Raw genomic sequence first — 21,520 nt, 5'->3', positions numbered from 1 at the left:
CTGTATTTATATTTATATTATATGTATTTATATTATTTATATTTAGATATTTATATTATTATTTTATATATTATATAAATTGTTCTGTATTATATATAATATATTGATATATTATTTCTATATATATCTATAATATTATATATTATAATATATCTATATTATATCTAGAAATACAGTACCTGTATTTCTATGTAGTACTTACATTGTTTATCATGGTATTCATGAGCAGTGGCAGTCCAGTTCTTCTAGTACTCCAGCAAGAGTTCTTGGTGTGTCCATTTTTGCAGATTAGCTGTACTGTAACTTGCTCTGCCACCTCATGTGGGAGAAAGCTCTACTCAGCAGAGGTGTTTCACAGCAGAGCTGTTCCTCTGTGGTGTCAACAATGCTATCTGTTAATGCAGACGCCTGTGCTGGATATCAGTGTTCTGTGCAGCCTCCTGTGATGTATCCACATGGTTCTCTGTGGCTCTTGGAGTGGGAGGGAGGCTCACAGACACAGAGCTTTGTGACTCCAGCTGAGGCTGCGTGTGTGGAGAGATTATCTGGTGTCATGCTCCCCAGCAGCATCTGATGCCATGGCTTTCCCTTCCTTCTCATGTGAATTTACCAGGCTGGGGATGTATTTCCCAGGACCTGGCAAGCCAGCAGGGTTTCTTGTCTTCTGAAATAAGGTATGTGAGAAGTCTGGAGCTGTCTGCCCACAAAGCAAGTGCTGTTAGCTGGTTAACTTGGGCTGAGCTTGTCTCTTGGTCTGTGCTATACAAGTAGTTGTACTGGCAGAGCTCTGTGGAGAGACTGCTGTGTTTGCTGATAGAGGCAGGAAGTTTTTTCCATCACTATTGCCTTTCCAAGTTTCTGAAATGCAGCAGCACTCTTTTGGGCTTTTGCTGATGTGATCCTTCCAAGAGTGTTACTTAGTACAGTCCTAATGGATGGAGGTGACCTGGCAGAGCTTTCAGCTGTGTGCCAGCCTTGTCAGCCACTGAGCAAATCTCACACATGACTTAAGTTCTTGCTTTACTTGTGGGATGCACAGCTGCAAACTCTTATCCTGTAGGTTTCCTCTTTAGCTGGTTAGTAAATATGCAGAGAGAAGATAAATGCTAGCACCTAGACATTGATTTAGAAAATGGTTTTTCATGGTGCATGTTACTTTTCCTAGAGAATTTTCTTCTCACTCAGAAGAACTTCATGGATCTTTATGATTTTGGGCATTTTTTGATTGTTTTGTTTTTCTGCCCCTACGTAAAGCTATACTCCAGTGACATATTTCTTATTAAATGAGTCTTTGTGCAAAGAGGATGATGGAACTCCACCCAGCAAGGGCTAGTGTCATGCTTGTGGGTAGTTATGTGAGATGGGAATGTTTTAGCCAGTCCAGTAAAGACATCTTTTAAGGGCTTCTGGAAGGTTTCAGGGTTCATCAGGATCTTCATGGTTTTCATGAATTTTAATCAAGCAGACTCACATGCTGTAATACAGGAGGCTGGGCTAAAGATGCAACTTGTCTTCCCAGGTTATTGTTTAGTCTCCATACCTACTGGACAGACCCTCAACTCTTACATGGGAACAGAGCAATATTCCTCTAAAACACAGAGTTGCCATGCAAGTTATTAATCAGCACCAGCCATCACAAAGTTCCTGTTATGTTATCATCTCTTAAAATCACAGGGCCATAGAATGATTAGGACTGAAAAAAGCTCCTGCCTGTTTGTTGAAGATTTATGTTATTCACAAAATCAGGCCAATTTTCTGGTGCTTGATTCTGTTAGCAATAGGATGAGAAGGAAACCCTGGGGGAACTTCTTCACTTGTAGCAGGCAAAGCCTGTGTTTCTGCTCCCAGTGCTGCCATCATTCATCATTGCTTTTGCCACTGGTAACAGAAGATGTAGTAGTAGGTAGTGTAGGACATGATTCATCCTTTTGCATTACCTTAGTATATGATGTTATCAAAAATAAAGAAATTTCTTGCTCTATTGGTAGCAGCTGCTCTTGCAAACAAAGGACTCAGCTCTTGCCTTGTGTGCAAGATGTGGGGGAAGAGGGTGTTCTGGAGAGGAGAAACCTAAAAAGAAACAATTGAATCATAGCTGGTTGATTGTCTTGAGGTAGTATTGTCCCCATACTCATCTTATTTGTCAAAAAATGAAAAAAAGACACCATGAGGTAAAAATTACCAGTATTTTAGAAAGTATTAAATAAATTGCTTTTTAAATAGAATTGTACAATATTTAATGTGATTATTTTTGGCTGAGTTAGGATTATGAAGCGTGAACAACAACATGAAACTATTTTGATTATTCTGACAGATGTTTAAATTTATTTTTTTTAAGAATAAGTTCTCCCATCAAGAAAGGCAGAACTTTTAGGTGATAACTGCAGATAAGGAACCATATGTTGATATGTGAATCAGTTAATTTTTTTTTTTTTTGGATGCTGAAAATCCTTTTCGCTGCATTGTCCCCAGATAAACAATGGCACATTGCATCTCAGCTTAGGAAAAGTTTATGTTGTTTTTTGGCAGTTGTCAATACAATATGGGTTGTGAAGGAAGAAGGCACCCAGGAATATGCTTACATTATTCTAAATGACTGTCATCCTTAGCTTTGCAGAAAGTACTGAAGAGCCCTAGCGAGGGTCTGTCTCACTACTAGTCTTCTATTTATGCAAGAGATTTGGGTGACTGACGTTAGTATAAACTGGATTCAGATGCGAGTCTCTGTCATTGAACATCCAGAAAGGCTGCCCATATCTCAGTATGCTACACATGGGTTTCAAATACTTTTTCATTTGAGTAAAGCTACAATTCCTGCATAATATGGTTTGTTTGTCTCTTGTCTTTGGAGGGCTTTCTAGCATCCATGGCAGTTAGAAACAGCTTTGGATTGAAATCCCATTCTTCAAGCAGTAGGTGGGTTCTGCTGTGCTCTTAAAAGACTAGAACACGGGGAGTTTAGATTAGATCATTAAGATGAAATTGGACAAAATGGATAAGCTGGGGATTTTTTGTATTGGGTAATAAAAAAAAAATCATTCTCTTACTTTTCAGTATTTAATGAAGGATACTAGCAAGATCTAGAAGGTGGTAGGTTTGGGTTTTGTTTTTCTGTCTGGACAGTTGACAAAATTTTGGGGTTTAGCAGATAGAGCACTTTGGAGAGAAGTTGTAGCTCTTCACCCTAGTTAATAGAGAGTTGGCAAATGCAGAAATGACAACATTTTTCTGGAGAATCTGGTTCTGCTTTGTCTCAGCTTCCAATTTTTGCATCTGTTCTTGGATGGGTGGCAGCAATGCTGTGTTGATTCCTACAAAATACAAGGAAGATGGAAGTGGAGAGTAGTGGTGAAATGCTGCAACAGAAAACCTAGCTGTGCTTGGAAGGCTTCTCACAGAATGCAAGAGCACAGTGCCATCTCTAACTTCAGAAGAAATAAGTACCTTCTCATTTAGAAATACTGTTTTTACCAAACAGTCAGCTTTGAAAAATACTTTCCATGGATCTTGGTGTAAATGAGGTTCAGACTATATGTCAGAAATATTGCCCTCTTGGTTCAGGCTTTGTAGGGAGATCTGTGTTACCCAGTGATAGCTGCTTTGATTGTGTAATGCCTTTGCACTCCCACAGCTCCTTGGCTTGCCAGGCTTCCTTCTGGCACACAGCCCAACCTGCTGCAGCCCCAGGGGCTCAGAGCACTGCAGTTCTTCTTTTTAATGGGCAACATTACTTCTAATGTAACAAATCCTTACCAAGGAGCAAGTAAAATTGAGATCACTAACTGATACCAGTTCAGATAGATGCACTGAGTGAATGAGGTTAGCTTATTTTTAACAAACTTCCAAGTGCTATAGACAGTGCATTCCTTTGTGTTAAAATATATATGTAGTTATGCACAGAATGTCCTGATGTTTCTGTTACTGTTTGGTGAACAAAATCTGCTCTATGATAATATAAAATAAATGTAAAAAGCATGTGTGCTTTACTGAGAAAGTATGTATTGTCTGTGCAGGGTGCTATGGTCAGGGGACCATGAATGTTTTGAATTCAGCTTGCTCTATGTGATCTGGCTGCAGAAGTACTAAAAGGCTAAATTTCAGAAAAACATGCGTTTGGTGAGTTTAGGGTCTGTATCATAAAGCCTTAAACAGTAGGGAATTTGTTCAAGGGATTATCAGTGATGATATCCTCCAGAACAGAGTGGGAAATAATAGCATCCATCCCCACATGGTGTATGGGAACCTCAACTAAACAGGTGGGTGGCACAGTACCTGGAAAGGATGACCAAGAAAAAGAAAAGCCCTCAAGAAGGACTTCTCGGTTATGGAGAAGAGGGAAAGCATCCCAAATCAGAACCTGTTAGGGGAGGAGTTAGAAGCACAAAGGCAGCCAGAAAGTATACAGGACATAGAAATGCAGGCAAGAATGTCTGCATGCAACAAGAATTTCAGTACTGAGAATTTGTTGGAAGGAGAAGTGATGGAGTTGCCAGACTTTCTGGGCCGGACAGGACTTTCCAGATATCTGAGCACGTCAGGTCCGAGTGTGGTAAAAGCACAGAAGCTGCAGCAGGGCTGGAGTGCAGGCAGGACATCCTCTTGTCTGTGGGACTGTTCTTGTCTTTCCGGCTCCCGGAAAACTTTAATCCTGCACCAGCAAGCGGAGCTGATGGGGGAGGGAATTCTTTGGAGAGCAGGGTGGCTCTGCCTCTCAGCAAAGGCAGGTGGAGGGGACAGCATAACCTCCTTGGTGTGAGCACTGCCAGACAAAACTGGAAGCATGGATGAAGACTCTTTGGTAAATGAAGACTTGAGAAAAAATGTTCCTGAAATGAAAATACCTGTTTTTAAAAACTGTAGGTAGTTATTAGATGAAACTATTGGTTAGGAATTGTTGATGACCTCCCAAAAGGTCAAATATGCAATGATACAGGAGATGTAGCTGGTAGACAACATTGTGCTTTCTCCAAGAGGCAGTTTGATGTGAGAGATCCATGTCCAACAGCTGTTCCTAGTACAGAAAATGAAAGTGCTGTCTCTGTGGGTGTCTGCAGAAGTCAGCAGCACAACTTCCTAATGGCCTGGCTGGCACTTCGCTTGCTTGTTTGAATTGTGTTTTGCTACTGTTGTCCAACAGATAATGCTGCCAGTCAATACTTTGAATGCAGAAAAAGTGAAAAACAATAAATTTGCATTATATATGCAACTATGTACACAAAATCTGTTGTATATTGAATTGTGATTTCTTAAAATGAGCCATCCACCAGTCTTACAGACCAATTTTTAAATTCCCCCCCCCCCAGATTAGCCTCTTTCAGTGTCTGAACCCTTTGCTGTAATGGATCTGTTTTGTATAGGACCTGTGGCCTGTATGTGCTTTTAAAACAATGCACAGCATTCCTCTTACCTATTCCTTAGCAGACCTATTTCCTGGTATTCAAAGCAAGACTTGGAAGGTAGGATTGTGTTGTTTGTCAGAATATCATACAGGGAGTGCTGGAGTGTGATTTCTTGAGTAGCTGTCCCCTGAGAAACATCATGCCATAACCTTTTCTTTCCCCACACTGTGTGCAGCTGTTCCTTGCAAGTGTTGAGTGATGTAGTCAGTCACAGTTGGATGACTTCTGTAGCTAATTTGCAGTCATCTCCTTTTTTCATATGCTTTTTCTTGGGTATGTGAGGGTAGGTTGTACAACAATTTGTATATGAGATTAGGGCAGCCAATATGAATGTACCTATATATGAACACAAATGTATTTATAGCAAATGTTGCTTCTAGAAAACCAGGAAAGGTCAAGGAGTCAGCTGACCTCATAAGCAGCAGCATGTGTGAAAAAATAAATTTGGGTGAAACACAACATAGATTTAATGGCCATTAATAGCATGCAGATTGGTGTGTGATTTTTTTTTTCTGAAACAAAAGGGAATTCAAGTAAACTGGATTCTGTGTGCCAGCTATATAGATAGAACTCTTGGTTTGACTTAGTCATTGGAAAAAAACAAGTCACAAAGACCACCAGAATTTAGTTTGTCTTTTGGGTTTTTTTTTTTTTTCTTAGTATCAAAACATGAGTACAAGTTAAATGAAACTTCTATGTAGCAGTCATAAAACCTGAGAAATGTGGAAGAGTTGCAAGAAAAGCTCTGTAAAGAAAATGGCTTAGGAAGATGACAGTCTCAGTTGAAAGTCATGGCATCTTTCCAAGATGATGTGTGTCCAGATTATGTGTGATGATGAGTAGCTGGTACCTCTGTCACCAGGGCTCCTAAAAGGGACTGGGCCTGAGGTGAAGTGCTTTCAGGTGCTCCCTGGGTAGCAGGTATGCAGTGCTGATGCTCAGGTTTTGTTTCCATGGTTCTCTGTAACTGCTGCAGAGTGGGGATGGCCACCTGAAAGGAATCAGTGAAGATTATCAGGAAGGAGAATAAAAAAAAAAACAAAACAACTTTAGGCAGAGCTATATCAAATTTTTCTTGAAGAGAAGCCATAAGGCTATATGTCTATTTGTGTCTATGTAGTTTTAAATTCAACCATAAAGATGGAAAAATCATCTTAAAACATTTTTAAGCAATTTTGCAGTATAATAATAAGCAAAAAAACCACAGAAAACAGTTCAGAAACATACTTGCTACAAAACAAATGTGAACCAACAGGTTAAAAACTAATATGAAGACTTGATCTGACTTATCAGGTACATTCAGGTTTAACTCAGGTTTATGTGGAGTTGAGGATGTCTCAGTTGTGTACAGTTAAAAATAAAACCAAATCCAAACCAATGCATGATATGGGGATTTTTCAAAAGCAACATTTGAAAACTCCTTCCATTTTATTTATCAGTCTCATGGATGTATATATGGAAAATAAGGGCTAGTTTTCAGATGCTTTAGCTGTGGCATTTGGGTACCAACAAAGTTGGTCACATTCCTGTAAGAGTTCCCTGAGCTTGCTAAAGAGCAGAAATTCCCCCGAGGTTCACCTCTGTGAGTGGATGTGTTTGAAGAAATGGGAGGTTGCTTTGGCTAGTCTGAACCACAAAAGATGGTTTTTAAGGAAAAACAAAACTAAACAAAAACCAACAAACAAAACCACAGAAAAACCCCAAAACCAAACCCAAGCAGCATCTTCATTTGTCTTGATCTGGGTTTGTCCTCTCTGGTACATACAACCCCATATCACTATTATTTTGTGGAGCAGTTTAACTTCACTTACTGTCTGACACCTGCTTCTTAATTGGCTTTTGATAGTTGACTTTAATCCATCTTGTAAATCTTTGAAGTTCACATTTTATGCAGTAACTGATGAAACCTTTGCTATAATGAGAATCTATCTTTATGTTGTCTTTTCCACTGAGATTTATGAAATGTGATTTTTAAAAATGGTCATACCTTTTGAGTCCTGACCTCTACAAAGAGTGGTTTGCTCCCAGAATGGGCACACTACCTTAGGAAGATCATATTGTACTTTATTTCAGCTGTTTGAGAGCATGATTGTAAGGTTTGTGAGTCTTAATTTTTATTTGTTAGGATTTTTTCTTATGGTATGGTGCAAAGGCCCCCTTTAATACTGTGGTGCTAGGTACAGAAGGAATAGCCTGTCTCAACTGTAGACATATGATATAATTTAGTGAGATTGCTTTGGGAAAGTGTATACCTTTTAGAAAGACAACAATACATTTATGAAAAATGAATAATCTTGCAGCTCCATACATAGTGATCAAACTCTTTCACAAGCTGTGGAAAAGAATGGTAAATACTGGCTTCTTGTTACAGTCTGCTTTCCCCTCAGTAATTTTCTTTTCTAATCCTTGCACAGGTAGAGACTGTTCTGTTGTACTTTGTTACAAATTTGGTTGATTCAGGGTGAGGAGAGACTTCATTTTTTTCAACTAATAAATATGTATTTTTAATTTTATTCCTATAAAACAGCAAAGGGGAAGCAGCCATCTGCAGGTTTGTTCTTTGCATAACTTTACAATGAGTTGAGCTAGTAGGCCATCAAAAAAAACCTTGTAAAGGTCTGTTTGACCCATGGCAAGGAGTTGTCCCATATTGTCCTGCAAAAGAAATGCAGGGATTTTTGAATGAATGTTAATTTTACTGCATACCACTCACTTCTTAACAGCCAGAATTCTTTTAGTGCCAAGAGAGTACTGTCTCATTGATTCACTGAACTTTCCACATTGAGGGGAGCTGAACAGGACATGCTTTGTCAGCACTGATTTGGAAAACAATGGAGATCTTCACCTGTTTGGACTGCCAGGTGTGCAGCCTTATAGGTGTCTATTCAGAAGTAATCTACAAAGGCTGTGTAGCAATGTTATGCAATTGCATTTAAAGTCATTTTAAGCTCAGGCTGCCATGGTCCTATTCTTTCCACTTGCTCTCACTAGCTACCAATACTTGTGCAACCACCATCAGCTGTTTCAGGAGCCTAATCTGACTGAAAATATGTCTGTATATGGAGTTTTCGTCTGTGTTGGCTCCCAGACCATATCACCAGAGAATTGCATGGATGCCAGTATATATAAAAGGCTTATCTAATTCAGGAATAAGCTAGCATTGTGTTCAGTAAGGGAACTGACATACCTGAAGGTCTGGGGAGATCTCCCAGTTTCAGTGCAGTGCTATTTTGTCTGTGTCCTGATATTTCTCTTTATTTCCTGGATAGAACAAGTTTGTGCTTGTAGCTGCAGCCTGAGACACTAAAAAACCTTAATTAGTAAGGAAAAACACTCCTCAGAATTTGCTGCTTTTCCTGGTGTTTCCAGCAAGGGAGTAAATGAAATAAGAGGGAATATATCTTAACAATTCAATATATATTGACATTCAATATATAGTGATAGACATCTGGGAATTTGTAGATTATTCAGGTAAACTAAAAAAAAGGTAAAGCTGCAAAGCAACTGAAAGTCATGTTTTGGTACAAAATCCTACACCAAAGAAAAAAACAATGGGACTTGGTTTTAGACTGAAATATTTTATACTAGTGATATGACAGCTTCAGTAGCACTTCAATTAAGACTTTGGATTTGTTATTCCAAACTGACTGTAAGACGTGCCATGCAATTTTTTGTTTGTTTAGGGTTTTGATGGTGCAAGGAAATTGATACATGGGTTAATAGCCTGCATTCCTGTGAAAACACTGCTGGATAGAACAGAACAAAGCAGTCAGTGTTATGTAGCAAGGATAAGTTTTGCTTCTATAGTAAACAGTTCATAAATGATTGCTTAATGATTGCTTCACAAAATTTAAGACAAACATTGTTTTTAAATCTCACCTCCTGGCTATTTCTATTAAAAGCCAACAGCAAGCTCTTTCTTGCAGTGTTTGTTGTTCTCTGTCATGGACCAAAAGAAGCTACTGTATGACCTGAGATTTCTTTGTGTCTCAAAATTTACGTGAGCTTATTAATGGAGGCCAACCACCAATAATAAATTTGTGCTGCACGTATAGCACAACAGTTCATCTCCTCTGACATCGTGACTGAATAATTTATAGATGTAGTTATCCTGGAATTTGTAGGGATCATTAGCATTTTAATGAAAAAGATACAGCTGTTGTACTAAATCTTCACTTGTTTTTTCTTCTCCCTCAGTAAGAACTTGGATCTGCACCTTGGGAGCAGCTGCCAGTGTGGGAATGTGCTGAAGGGCACTATGGGCAGGCGGTACCCAGGGGCTCACTATCGGCCAAGCAGCTCGTGTACGTATGCACTCGCTACAATTTATTTGTTGCTTTATTGCTTTCAAAGGCTGCTAAGCCTATAAATTTTGAAATAGTATTTATAAAGAATGCTGACTTACTCTAATCGATGCTAGCCTTTCTGTGTGTGTACCCAAAGGGTAAGAATATTGATTTCTGTTTAAACTGCAAAGATATTTTCTAGAACTTTAAAAAGAGGCTTGCTGTGTGATTTGACCAGATCTACTGCAATGTGCTGTGGTTTGTGTTCGAGGTCTCCAACTTCGTTTATTATAGAGTTCTAAAGTTAGCTGCTATTCCTCTTCGCATCTATCTCAAGCTTTTAATACCAGATACCTTCAAATTAACAACTACTTGAGCTCAGCCTAAAATGTCACTGTGCACTGTAGCTTCAATTGCTTACAACTGCAGCTAACAATCCCCAGATTATTTCTATTCTTGGGTTAAATATCATTCAATATTATTGTTTCCTTCCTCCGAACTGTATCCTATTGGATTGTATTACATCATCCCTTACTGAAGTTTGTCTTCTCTAGAAGTACAGAAAGGGAGCTCCTAGAATTTATCACCTCCCCCCTTCCATCAGCACCCACACTGCAGTAGTTCCACAGTGCAGACAATGGGAAGTGAGCTGATGTGACCTCCCTGGAGAGCTGTGGGGTAGCACCCCACCTCCAAAAGTCTGCTGCTGGTTCTTGTGCACTTTCTGTTGATCCCTCAGGCTACTGAGGTGAAGTTGTGGTAGGTTAACTTATGTATTCACTCCTCCTTCTGCTGTAGCAAATGAACACTATCCCACAAGACTTTTCTTGGCATCAAAGCCAGTTTGATAAGCTCTCACTTCTGTAACATTCTTTCTGTTCCCTAAAAGACTTGTTTATAATCCCCAACCACTTCAGGCATCTGGCTCCACACATACTTGCATTGGCTGATTCAAGTGGTAAACTGCAGCGAGAGCTGACAGCTGTGGCAGGACAGGGACTTCTGTGGTGGCTTTGCCATTGGACATGAGGAACTGCATGGTGAGATTCTGCATTTAGAACCTGACATTTGGGGTTTTGCCTAACCACAGGGCTAAACCCTAGGAAGCAATAAAGCATGGTAAGTTTCTGTTGCAGACTAATCATAGATATCATAAGGATGCACGTTAAAAAAGGTGCATTAGAGCCAGCTCAGATACTGCGTCCAAAAACTTGTTTGAGGGATATTGTCTATACCACAATGGAGGAAATAAATGGTTGTTACAGTTTTGAGAAATCTTTGGTGGTCCAGTGCTGGAGTACTGAGTTAGACTGATGTGTTTGAATCACTGGACATTCATTCTGGGCACTAGCTTTCAAACGTGGCCTCTCGGAGTACTGCCAGACATGATATTCATGTCCCATGCCTAGGCTTAAAGCTCAGATGTTTAAGACATTCTAGTGTAGAAGTATCTAATCAAATTCATTCCTGCTTAGAGAGAACAAGTAATAGTCATAAGATTCTTACAAGAAGAGCCAGATATGTTGTCCCTGATGTCTAGTTGAAGAATTAGAATTGTTTACTTGGGGAAAGGCTGGGGCTCCCTTCATCTGCTAGGGCCAAAACTTGCGTCAGAATCAATTGGCACCAGAACTCCCTCAGTTTGTGGACAGAGATATCAAAACACTTACTTCATGATTGCTTTGTGCTTTTGTGAAGCTAACTTTCCCCTTTCTTTAACCTGTCAGGGTTTCTAAGCCAGGAAACTTTCTTTGTTTTTTGGTTTTGTTACTGTATGATTTGTGCGGCTTCCTGGTGCTTAACATAACATGTTTTGGACATCCAGCAATAATGGTATTGAAATTGCCTAGTATTTGGGAAATGTGGATCATAATGAAATCTCTGATAACAGATTAGATCTTGATGGGAATGCTGGTAAAACACAGGATTTTCCATTTGTGTTCTTTGCATAATGAATAATTGCACCATCTCAGTTACTGTATTTCATGTTTACAGTTGTTGCAATCTTAATGTTGTACATCAAGGACTTGGTGCTGCCTTAAGCTTTAGTCCCTGACTTTACCTTCTGTCTGTACATATACCTATACCTAGATAAATCTGTGAAGGGAAGAATTTGGTCTGTGTGGAGTATAGCAGCTGTATTGCCTTTTAGATGGTAAGGTAACATTTCATCCATTTCATCCAACAGCATTGACTATTTTGTTGAAGGATTTCATAAATTTATTGGATAGAATAGTGTGTGGTCTTATGAAGAATAACAAAGGGTTTTATAGTCGTGGAAACACAGTTTAAATAGAAAATGGCTTATTTGAAGCCCAATGCCAGGAAATGCATTTCCTCTACAGGTGCTGAAGGTATAAAAACCAGCAAGGTGTTTAAGTTGTAATTTGGAGAGCTGTGAATTTAACAGGTGCCTGCAGGTTTAGACTTTTAAAAAGTGTAATTAGAGACCAATGATCTCCCTTGATTATTGTCAGCAAGCTAAACAGTCTTAGGCATGTCCCTGGCACTGTCTAATGCTGCTAGTACTGATTGCACACTCCCTCATGTGCTATTTTGTTGGGTTTTCTTTCTTTGCTGTATTTTTCTGGTGGAAACATACAGACTAAGGATGGATGTACAGTCTCCACCTACTGAGAAGCTAGGCTTTGTAAACAGACTTCTTTCATTAATTTCTCCTGAGCTTTTTTATTTATATTTTTCTAATTCTTGCTCACAAACTCCACTTTTCTGCATTGGCTACAGCAGCTGTTGGGAAAACATGGTTCTGTTTGTGATGTTTAGGTAGGCTCAAATTTTATTTCATACTATTTTTTTTGTGCACAAATTGCTTTGTATGTCTGGCAAAAAACCTTTTTAAAGGGCTTGTTCATACATATCCTGTCCGCAGCATAACAACTCATTTATTTTAGTTAGTTGTAGTCTTTTGCATGACATGGAAATCCGACCAAGTGTTTTGAAGAAAATGGGTTTGACTCTAGTGCCTTCCTGCTGGCATTCAGTGTTCCCAAAGGGCTTAAACAGCAGCAGCAACAACAACAATAATAGTAATAATAACAAAAATTAAAAATGCAGAGTTTTGTGAGACTGCTTTAAATAAAAAAGCCACCTTTTTCAGAGGGCATTGGAAGCGAGACAGTACAGAAGGATGTGGGTGGCAGTTTTCAGCACTTGCTGACCTTTGGAGTGTTCAGGGGTGGAGGCTCAGTCCTGCAGTGGCACATCAGCTTTGACTGGAAGGGACCTGCTTGCACCTGGAACTCCAAGACCAGCCCTCTCTGCCCACAGACAGCAGTGCCACATGTCCCACTCTAAAGTCATCCTCTTGATTTGTGGCAGGTAAAGATGGATTTTGGGATTTTTGACCTATTAGAGACTCAGCCTAAGGTCCATATGGAATGATTTCTGCAATATAATTATTAGAGCTGACTCAGGTTTTATTTCAGAAACTTCTGCTGGAGGGTGACTTTTTTTCCCAAGCAAACTTTTTTGGGGGAGTGCCATTTTTCTGAAGCATTCATAAATGAAGGATTACAATGAAAGGAAATATTCCTCATGAGATGGCACTCCCCTGGACTGCAGATGAGAGAGGTTTGAGTCTTGGTTCTTCATGATCATCTGCTTCATGATAAAGCTGCTCTTATAAAGGATTCAAAGTGCTTGAGGGCAGAAAGAGCAGGGTTGATTTTATAAACTTAGGGTTTGATTTCCCATAAGGAACACTCAAATTTCTGCTCTGCCTCTGTCTCTGTCAGCTTTCCAAGGAATGCCCAACTGAGCCTTTCATTGCACTGAGCTTGCAAAGGAGCTGTTGTTTCATGAGACCACTGGAAAAGCTTAGCTTCACTGCAATGAGATAAAGAAACAAATGTGAGAACGATGACATCATAAATAACAGCAAACCCCTGAATGAGCCCCAAACTTCCAGTCTTGCAGCCAGTGCTGACAATTACATTGCTATCATTAGCACAAGATGAGTTGGTATAAAAATGTATCATGGTGTGGCTCTGTGGGCTTGGAGCTGCTCCTAGAATAACAGAATACTGACTCAAAGAGGCACCTAACCCCAAGGAGGAGGAGTGTATGCACTGTGCAGCTCTTGGTAGAAGCATCAGTAAAATTCTATATCTGCAAAATCCTGCCCTGTATCTCCTGACCTTTTCTTTCCAGACAAAGACATCTTGGTGTAAATGAGATTCAGATGATGCTCAGATCATGCTTGGGCAGATGACACTTTTCTGTAAAGTTTCTTTAAGAGCTCCACATAATAGCTGAGGAAAAGGCAGGAATACAGACAACTGATGGAGTGGAAATTGCAGAAGTACCCAATGACATGTGTTGCTCTCTTCGTTAAAGTCTCTGGTTTCTGCCTTTCCTAGGAAGCTGTGTGGAGGCTGGCATAAGAACTTCATCTTCCTCTTGAGTGATCCTGGTGAAGCTCTAAAGCAGGTGCTCTTGTTGGCAGATAAGTGCTGACTCAGAGCCTGCAGATGGAAAGCTTTCTTTAGGGACTGTGTAGTGCTCTGAATGCCTATGCATTCATTTCCTTAGCATGATTAAATAGTAGTCCTATCTCAGGATCCTGACAGGTCAATTTCTTCTTCACAGGGGAGTCAGAGGTAGATGCTGAAGGTTTCCTTGTAATTCCACTTGGGGTTGCATATGGTCATGGAAAGCCACCACGGTAGCAGACTTGCATCGTGTTTGTCCCCTTTCACAGAAACTCTAGTTTCTTTGGTAGTCAATACCTCCTAAAGATGTGCGAGTTTGTAGATAAGAAAGAAGACTAGAGATTCTTGGCAAGCATGTCAAGAACTCAAGATTCCATGTTGCAGTTCAGGCCAGTAATGCTGGTAGTTTGTTCTGTTCCACTTGTTCAATGTCTTCTACAGCCAAGTTTGTTGAAACTGAATCTGCTTTCAGCCACACTTCAGTGTAATTAATATAAATGCCAGTAAGTGCAGCTGCTTTTCTGATATGTTCTCCTTCCACTTTATTATGGATTGATCTGCTTCGTTTATGGAGGACCATAAAGCAAACACGATAGTTCGATTTCAGTTTCGAGCATGTGGTTTGTTTTGTTCATGAGCACTATGGGCAGAGCCTTCTCAGGGAGCTTTACTGGCTGCATCAGGCCAGGATTCAGGTCATTGCTGTGTTCTAGTACCATAATGACACTGGGAGAGTTACTGTAGGGTCGGGCTCTTTCAAAGTCATCTCTTGGCATTTTGTCAGCTTCTGCAGTACTGCAAGACTTGGTTTATAAATTGTTGTATGTTTGGAAATATTTCTGATTTGTCCCATTCAAGTTTGGTTGAAGACAACACGTGGCTTTGCAGGGAACTTTTCAGCCTTGCTGAGATGTTTGTGTAATGAGAAGTATTGTAGCTCAACCTTTGATGAAAAAACAAACTGGAAATATAGAGACCTTTTTTTGGTTTGATGTACCTGAGCTCTGTTCCTTTACTGGAGGTGAGGAATATGTGAGTAGGACATGTGAGTCCAATTTTCAGGCAGTTTAGCAGATGTAGTTATAAGTGCACATATATACTAACCTTACCTAGGTGAGATACAGAATGTTTTTAATGTACATGGAACACAAACAATCTTTTCAACATGCAAAATCTTAATTTGCTTTTCTTGAGAGCCCTGATAGTCTCATTGTGTAAAAGCTGGCACTCTAGTGCTCTTTTCTGTGTCTGTGTCTTGGGCTTTTTATTTTTGCTCACTGGTCTAACTAACTGGTTACTAACTTACTGTTAGCAATTTGAAATTATTTGCAAACACTTAGGAATTAGTGAAATTAGATGTGTTCTTTATATTGATCCTTTGGATAGAAACATACTTTTATTCTTTATTTCCATATAGATTTGTAGAGAGTCGACTGAAGGATTATTTTCCATTTGTTTAATTTTCAAATTTTCATCTCTAGAGTCTAATTTGATACTAAGTACAACTTTACAGTAAAGAAACAATTTTTGCCGCAGAATGCTCTTTCAAATGCGTTCTAAGATATCAACTATGAGGCAGTAAAATAGGTGGCTCAAAACTATTGCTACCAGTTTGGGTAATCTGAGGATAAAAACATTTCCAGATAACCTTCTTTGATAAAAGTTTAATGTATAACTAGCCATAAATTTGTAATATGTGCTTCAGAGGGCAGATTAAGTTGTAGCAGGTGAAATCATGATGCCAGCCCATTGGAAATTTAAAGTAAATTAGTTTAAAAAGGGAAACTGAAATGTCTTTATTTATGTGCATGCAGTTAGTTGTTCTTGGAGAAGCAGATTGTGCTCAGGAGTATGCAGCCTTGTTTCTGGGCTTTGCAGAAACAGGGAGCATTTGTGAGCTCCAAATAGCAGGGCCACAGACAAGGTGTGTGGGAGGTGGTTGCTGATAATAATCTGGTTATCTGGTTTTTTGTTTGTTTGTTTTTTTTTTCCCAGCACAGCATCTGTGCTGGAACCTTAACCATTCCACCTGACAGGGTGTCTGTTAACATTCTACCTACTTCTCTAACTAGTGCTGTGACCTGTGCTTTATGTCCTTCCTGCTTGTGGTGCCTGTGTCACCTGATCAAAGAGCTTGGGATTGGTCCAGTGCTGTTTCAGACAGCTGGAAAACTGGTCCTGAACCTTGTGGGTTTCCTTAAGCCTGGTAAGGAATAGATCATCTTTTGAGTGGCTCTGTTTCCTGATTTAGGAACTGATCAAAGTTAAATTTATGTGGAGCTGAAAAATCCCTGGTTTAAAATTAGTCAGAATCAGTCAAAGTCATTTTATGTGCGAAATCTGTGGTTCTTGATTCCTTTCAAGCATATGGGTAGGCTGCATGTCCTACAAAACGTTTTGGCTACATTTTTTCATGGAGACAGCTTATCCTAACTTTCTGTTTCATATTACATTTTGCTTTTGTTTTGGTATTTTTCATCAGCTTTGATTACACACTGTTTACCTTCAGGCTTGGTGTGAGTTATTTTTGGATGGCACTTGAGATTAAAGCTGCAGAATACAGAAGTCCTTCTCGCCTTATTGGTCATCTCAGTTGCAGAAATTCAGGTTACAATTTCTGAGTTTGTTTCTGTTTAAGGAGAATGATGTTTATGCTCGTGCCCTGTGTTAGCACTTACATTAAAAGTAAGGATATTTTAAAGGATATTTTAAAGGATATATTAAGGATATATATTAAGGATATATATTAAGGATATTTAAGGATATATTAAATTAGCAGATAAGTCCAAGGTGTGATCTTTATTGTAGAGGTTGAATAATTTACATGACAGTTTAAAAAGCTGAATTTTAGGGCTCTGCAGTTTAATTTAAACAACGGGATTAGAAAACATTACAGCCATTTACTTAGCAAATGTTGCTGTGAACATATAGATCCAATGACAGGTCTTGTTATCTGTGCTCACAAGTAGCTAGCAGATAAAAGAGACTCCATCTTCTTGCTGTGACAACACTGGTTTTGTCTACCAGACTGTTCCATTCTACACACAGGGAAAAATCTAATTAAAGTGAGAGAATTTAATTTGGAGAAGACTTAGCAAGCCATCTTGGTTTTTTCCCTCATAAGTGCAGGATTAGTCTTTATGGCATGTCATGGCAATACCTTAAATAAATAAAAGAATTGCTCTTTTTTTCTTAAAGTGGTTACTTGATCTAGGAGTACTGTAGTAGTACAAGATGACCCATGTTCTCTGCAATATAAAGTTTCAGTCAGGTAGTCAAATATACACTGATTATTTAGATGTAACTATCTTAATTTAAAAAAAGTACAGGAACAGTGGATTTAGCCACTTTCTTTTTGTCATGAATAGTTTTTTATTATTTTTCTTTTTTCTTTGTATCTGTTAGAATCTAATTCTGAGAAGCATCTTGTCTTGGATTTTTTTCTGGATGAGGAATTTGACTGGCTTTGTGGGAAGGGGAAAGGAAAAAAATGGTAAATGAGAAGGCATATTCAACTGGAGTGCTACAACTCATTGAAGATCTGAAGGGGTTTTTTTCTCAATTACACCATATAAAGAGAGATCAGCTTTATGGATCCTCATTGATAAGAGCACCACCAGAACAGAAACAGCATCGCTGCTGGGCTGTTGCAGTTGGTTGGCAGCATGCTTAGCTCTAAAAGGAGGAATGTCATTATTGTGGCAGCAGGGACTGGCAGGGTGCCTCTTGGGGATGGAGGAGCCAGGACAGAAAGCTGGCTACCAGATGGTGACTTCAGTAGGACTAGTTGAAGCAGGAAATAGCTGGAAATGGGAGAAGCTGCGTTTAGCAATCAGGTTGAAGTGGCGATTTCATTCTGATGTGAGGATAGATCCAGGGTGGAGTAGAGAGGGCAGCAGTGATTACTTGCTTGGGCAGGAGTGTTGTATTTGATGATCTGGAGAGGTTCTTCCCACCCTCAGCGACTCAGAGATTTGTGTGGAATCATGTGCAGACAGATTGGAGAGTACCATGTGTAAGGTGCTGGCAGCCTTGCTTCTTTCCTGCTCTTGCATTCCCCAAACTGCTCTGCCCACCATCATAATTCGCTTTCTTGGCTTTGCTGAGCTTTCTCTTTCCAGCTTCCAAGCTCCTCTTAGCTTTCCAGCTAAGATGTCACTGCCAGAGGGAGCAGCAAGAAGAAAATCATTGGCTGTAGTCTCTGATCTACCATAGCACTTCATTTGAATATATTCTTTCCTTTTCCATTCTGAAAGTGTTAGGTGTTGACTGGAATTTGTATAGTTATCTAGGTAAGAAGACATTTGATACTAAGAAAGCTTCTAGTCTCGATGCTGATTTTAGCTAACAATGTAAATCTGGAGTTTATTAGGATGCTTTTGGCTGACATCTGTTTAACTGTTGCCATTTAGCTGGTCATAGTTTTAGAATGAATGTTTTAACATTGGGATTCACCTTTTGAAGTGAAGGGAGTTAGCTGGTGTTGGGCTGCAGTCATTGCAGGATGAAGGTGTTCTCTACAGCTGCTTAGACTTAAACTAAAGCCCAAGTGTATAAGACCCATGGCATGAAGTTGTCATTAAATATTTTGTACTCAAGAAATATCCTTGCAGAAGGGAAGTCTGCTTTTTGGAAAGATTTGTATTATTTTTTCCTATCTTTCCTAGATGCAGTGGCAAAAATTTCCATGAGTACCTTGTCTCTCCCTGTGTGTGTCATTTGTATCCAAACCAAAGAATTCAGGGTAAAATGGTTTATTTATGAGAAGATGGCCAGGAAAGGGTCCAATACTAGAATTTACTGCCTAATTTTCTTTTTATGATTCCCCCTGTGAGATCAACCCTGTGCTTCTTAGTTTCATGTGCTAGATCTCATTCTGCAAATTTTCTTGTGAACCTGCCTTCCTGCTGTGTTTTTTTTTACCAATGCTGCTGTGGTTTCCTGAGTAAGCTATAATCAGGTAATTGGGAAAACCATGTATTTTCCAATGTATTTAAGTTTTTGCTACAGTATGTTGACTAAAACTGGAGAATATTTTTGAATTTATGCCCTAGTAAAGTTGTACATTAACAAAAATATCATAGGTATTTTTAATTACATGTTTGTGTTGCTGCAGATTAGCCTCTCCCATACTTTATTGACTGTCAAATATCATTAAAAACTCAGAAGATCCTCACTGTTATGCTGTGAGCTTTATTTAGAATGCTTAACATCTCTCAGGAGCTTCTAAAATGTGGTATTTTTCTTTTGTGTTTTCCTTTGGTTTTAATTCTTAAATGGTCCCTCTTTTCAGATTTCAAATTATAATCTATTTCCTGATGCATTGCTGACGCCCCGCGAGCCATGTCAGAAGTACTTCCAGGTCAGATGCCCTTTAAAAGATTCTGCTATGCAAATATGTGAAATTTTCCTCTTATTTTTCTTCTTCTTCTTTCCAGGTCTATATTTCACTTTCATTTTGCACTTGCACATGAAAAAGAGAAAGCACTTCATTTTTTTTAACCGTGCCTTTTTGAAGAAACTCTATTGAGCTTTTTTTAAAACTTCCCATAAACAATAGGATGCAAATAAGTCATTATTTGGCAGAGACAAATTGGTCATGCACTATTCTTTATTTGCAATGACATTTTCTCTCTCTTTCTTCTAGCTCTGAAAGTTACATGACAAGATTGAAAAACATCGAAAAAGCCATTCAAGTAATAGCATTATTTGTATTATTATGATCATTAGAGAATTGGCACTACTCTGTGTTAAACACATTATAGTGGTAAAAGTATTTTCATCTATATCTGTAAGAAGGTTAGAAGTCTACAATTGAGGCTGGGAGTTCTTTTAAAAAGTAAGCAAGTTGAAACCCTTAATGAATTGCTATGACAGATCTTCTACTGAGTTAAGTGCTGTCTTGAAGAATCAGCAATTTAACCATGTTACTTTTCCCAGTAATGATAATGTTCTAATTGTTGTTAGCTTTTCACCAGAGTAGAATATTTTTTAGTGTAATACCCTACTTTTAGTCACTTACAATTTAGCAGTGTTCCCCCACTTAAACTGAGATACATGTATCAACTCAGTGATTCCTGGTCTGTTTGTCCATTTGTGTTTGCTTTTCAGCAAACAGAAGGTAAAGAAATTGAAAATATGGTGCCCTGTGCCAGTAGCCTGGTCCTTGCTGGTAGCCAGGCAGCACAAGGAGCTGTCTGAGAGGGGGATGGAGTCTGCCCGTGGCAGCCCTGGGTGCAGGAATCTAGGGTTCCTGCGTTTCATTGAAGTCTTTAATTAGAGAGTTGGCACGTGCTTCCTCTGTGAAAAGTGATGTGTTTCAAGCATCGTGTCCTGTATAAAGGAGGAGGGACAGGCTATTGCTCTTCTTCCTTACACTGTTCTACTATGCAATCTTTCCTCAGTGCTCTTAGGTGTTTCCTTGCATTCCAATTTTTCTGGTGCTTTAGTTAGTCCCAGTCTCATAGCAACTTCTACCCTTGAGATGGAAGATCTGCCCATCTCTATTTCTTCTCTTTTTGCCTTCTTTTCTCCTTTTTTCTCACATCTATCTGCTTCCAAGAGCAGATGGAAGCTGGCCGAGTGCATCCAGGGCGTGGCTGGGAGTGCAGGGCTCTCGTGGTCCCCAAGAGAGCAGCTGGCTTCACTCTGTGCACTCCTTGTGCTGCTTCTGCCTGTTCATTGATCATTTGATCATGATGGTTTGATCAACTAATCACCTGAGATGGGGTCAGGAGGGGAGATGGTGTCTAGTGAAAGGTTTGTTTTGACATTTTTCTGTTCATGGTCATGCACCAGCCCAGCTTAACACCCAAGTGGCAAACACTGTGTGAGCCGCAAAGACTCCTTGGCTCAGGCGTTGAACTATGTGCCAATGTTCATCAAACCAGTGGAGAACCTTAATCAAGCAGATTAGTAAAATGTAATACATTGTGTTGCAATGTTGCCAAGGTCTTATTCTTTACAATATTTCCGAGCAATGAAACAATAACAGCAGGGGACAAGCTAAAGATAAGCTGGCAGGCAAATACTTCAGCTTTATGGAGGAAGATTATTTTTTAAGAAATTTGTTCAGTGACAAAAATAGTGGCAAACATTGCATGAAGTAGCTCATTTGTAACAAAGGAGAATAAATTTCTGTCTTGTTCTATATTGTAATTGTATTTATTGGTGAAAAACATAAATGCTTGTTTTAATTTGCTGAAGCATGAAGTAAAATGTAATCTAGTGAAATCCCCAGATACCATGCAATTGCACAAATTCTAAAGGTCATGCAATGTGGGGGGGAAATTATCCTGCCCTACTGCTTTACTTTTTTTATGTGACTTTCACGTTGTCAGATTTTGAGTGATTTGGAAAAGAGTACAAAGCAGCCATTTGATAT

General features: G+C 39.2%; 1 protein-coding gene across 15 annotated transcripts in view; it reads left to right on the top strand.

Annotated features, from left to right (window-relative positions):
* Positions 1 to 21,520, top strand: part of APBB2 (amyloid beta precursor protein binding family B member 2) — a 165,861-nt gene that overhangs the window by 56,200 nt on the left and 88,141 nt on the right. For 8 of the 15 annotated variants that reach the window (XM_038136347.1, XM_038136346.1, XM_038136354.1 and 5 more), the window contains exon 3: positions 9,597 to 9,703. In XM_038136347.1, the coding sequence (XP_037992275.1) occupies positions 9,658 to 9,703 (46 nt within the window). In that variant the 5' untranslated portion in view covers positions 9,597 to 9,657. Of the gene's footprint in view, positions 1 to 9,596; positions 9,704 to 19,429; positions 19,499 to 21,520 lie in introns of all 15 variants that reach the window. The other 7 variants (XM_038136357.1, XM_038136356.1, XM_038136353.1 and 4 more) reach the window with 1 other exon arrangement.

This window comes from Motacilla alba, chromosome 4, assembly GCF_015832195.1.
Source record: "Motacilla alba alba isolate MOTALB_02 chromosome 4, Motacilla_alba_V1.0_pri, whole genome shotgun sequence".
Lineage (NCBI taxonomy): Eukaryota > Metazoa > Chordata > Aves > Passeriformes > Motacillidae > Motacilla > Motacilla alba.
This window is presented reverse-complemented; position numbering and strand designations above follow the sequence as displayed.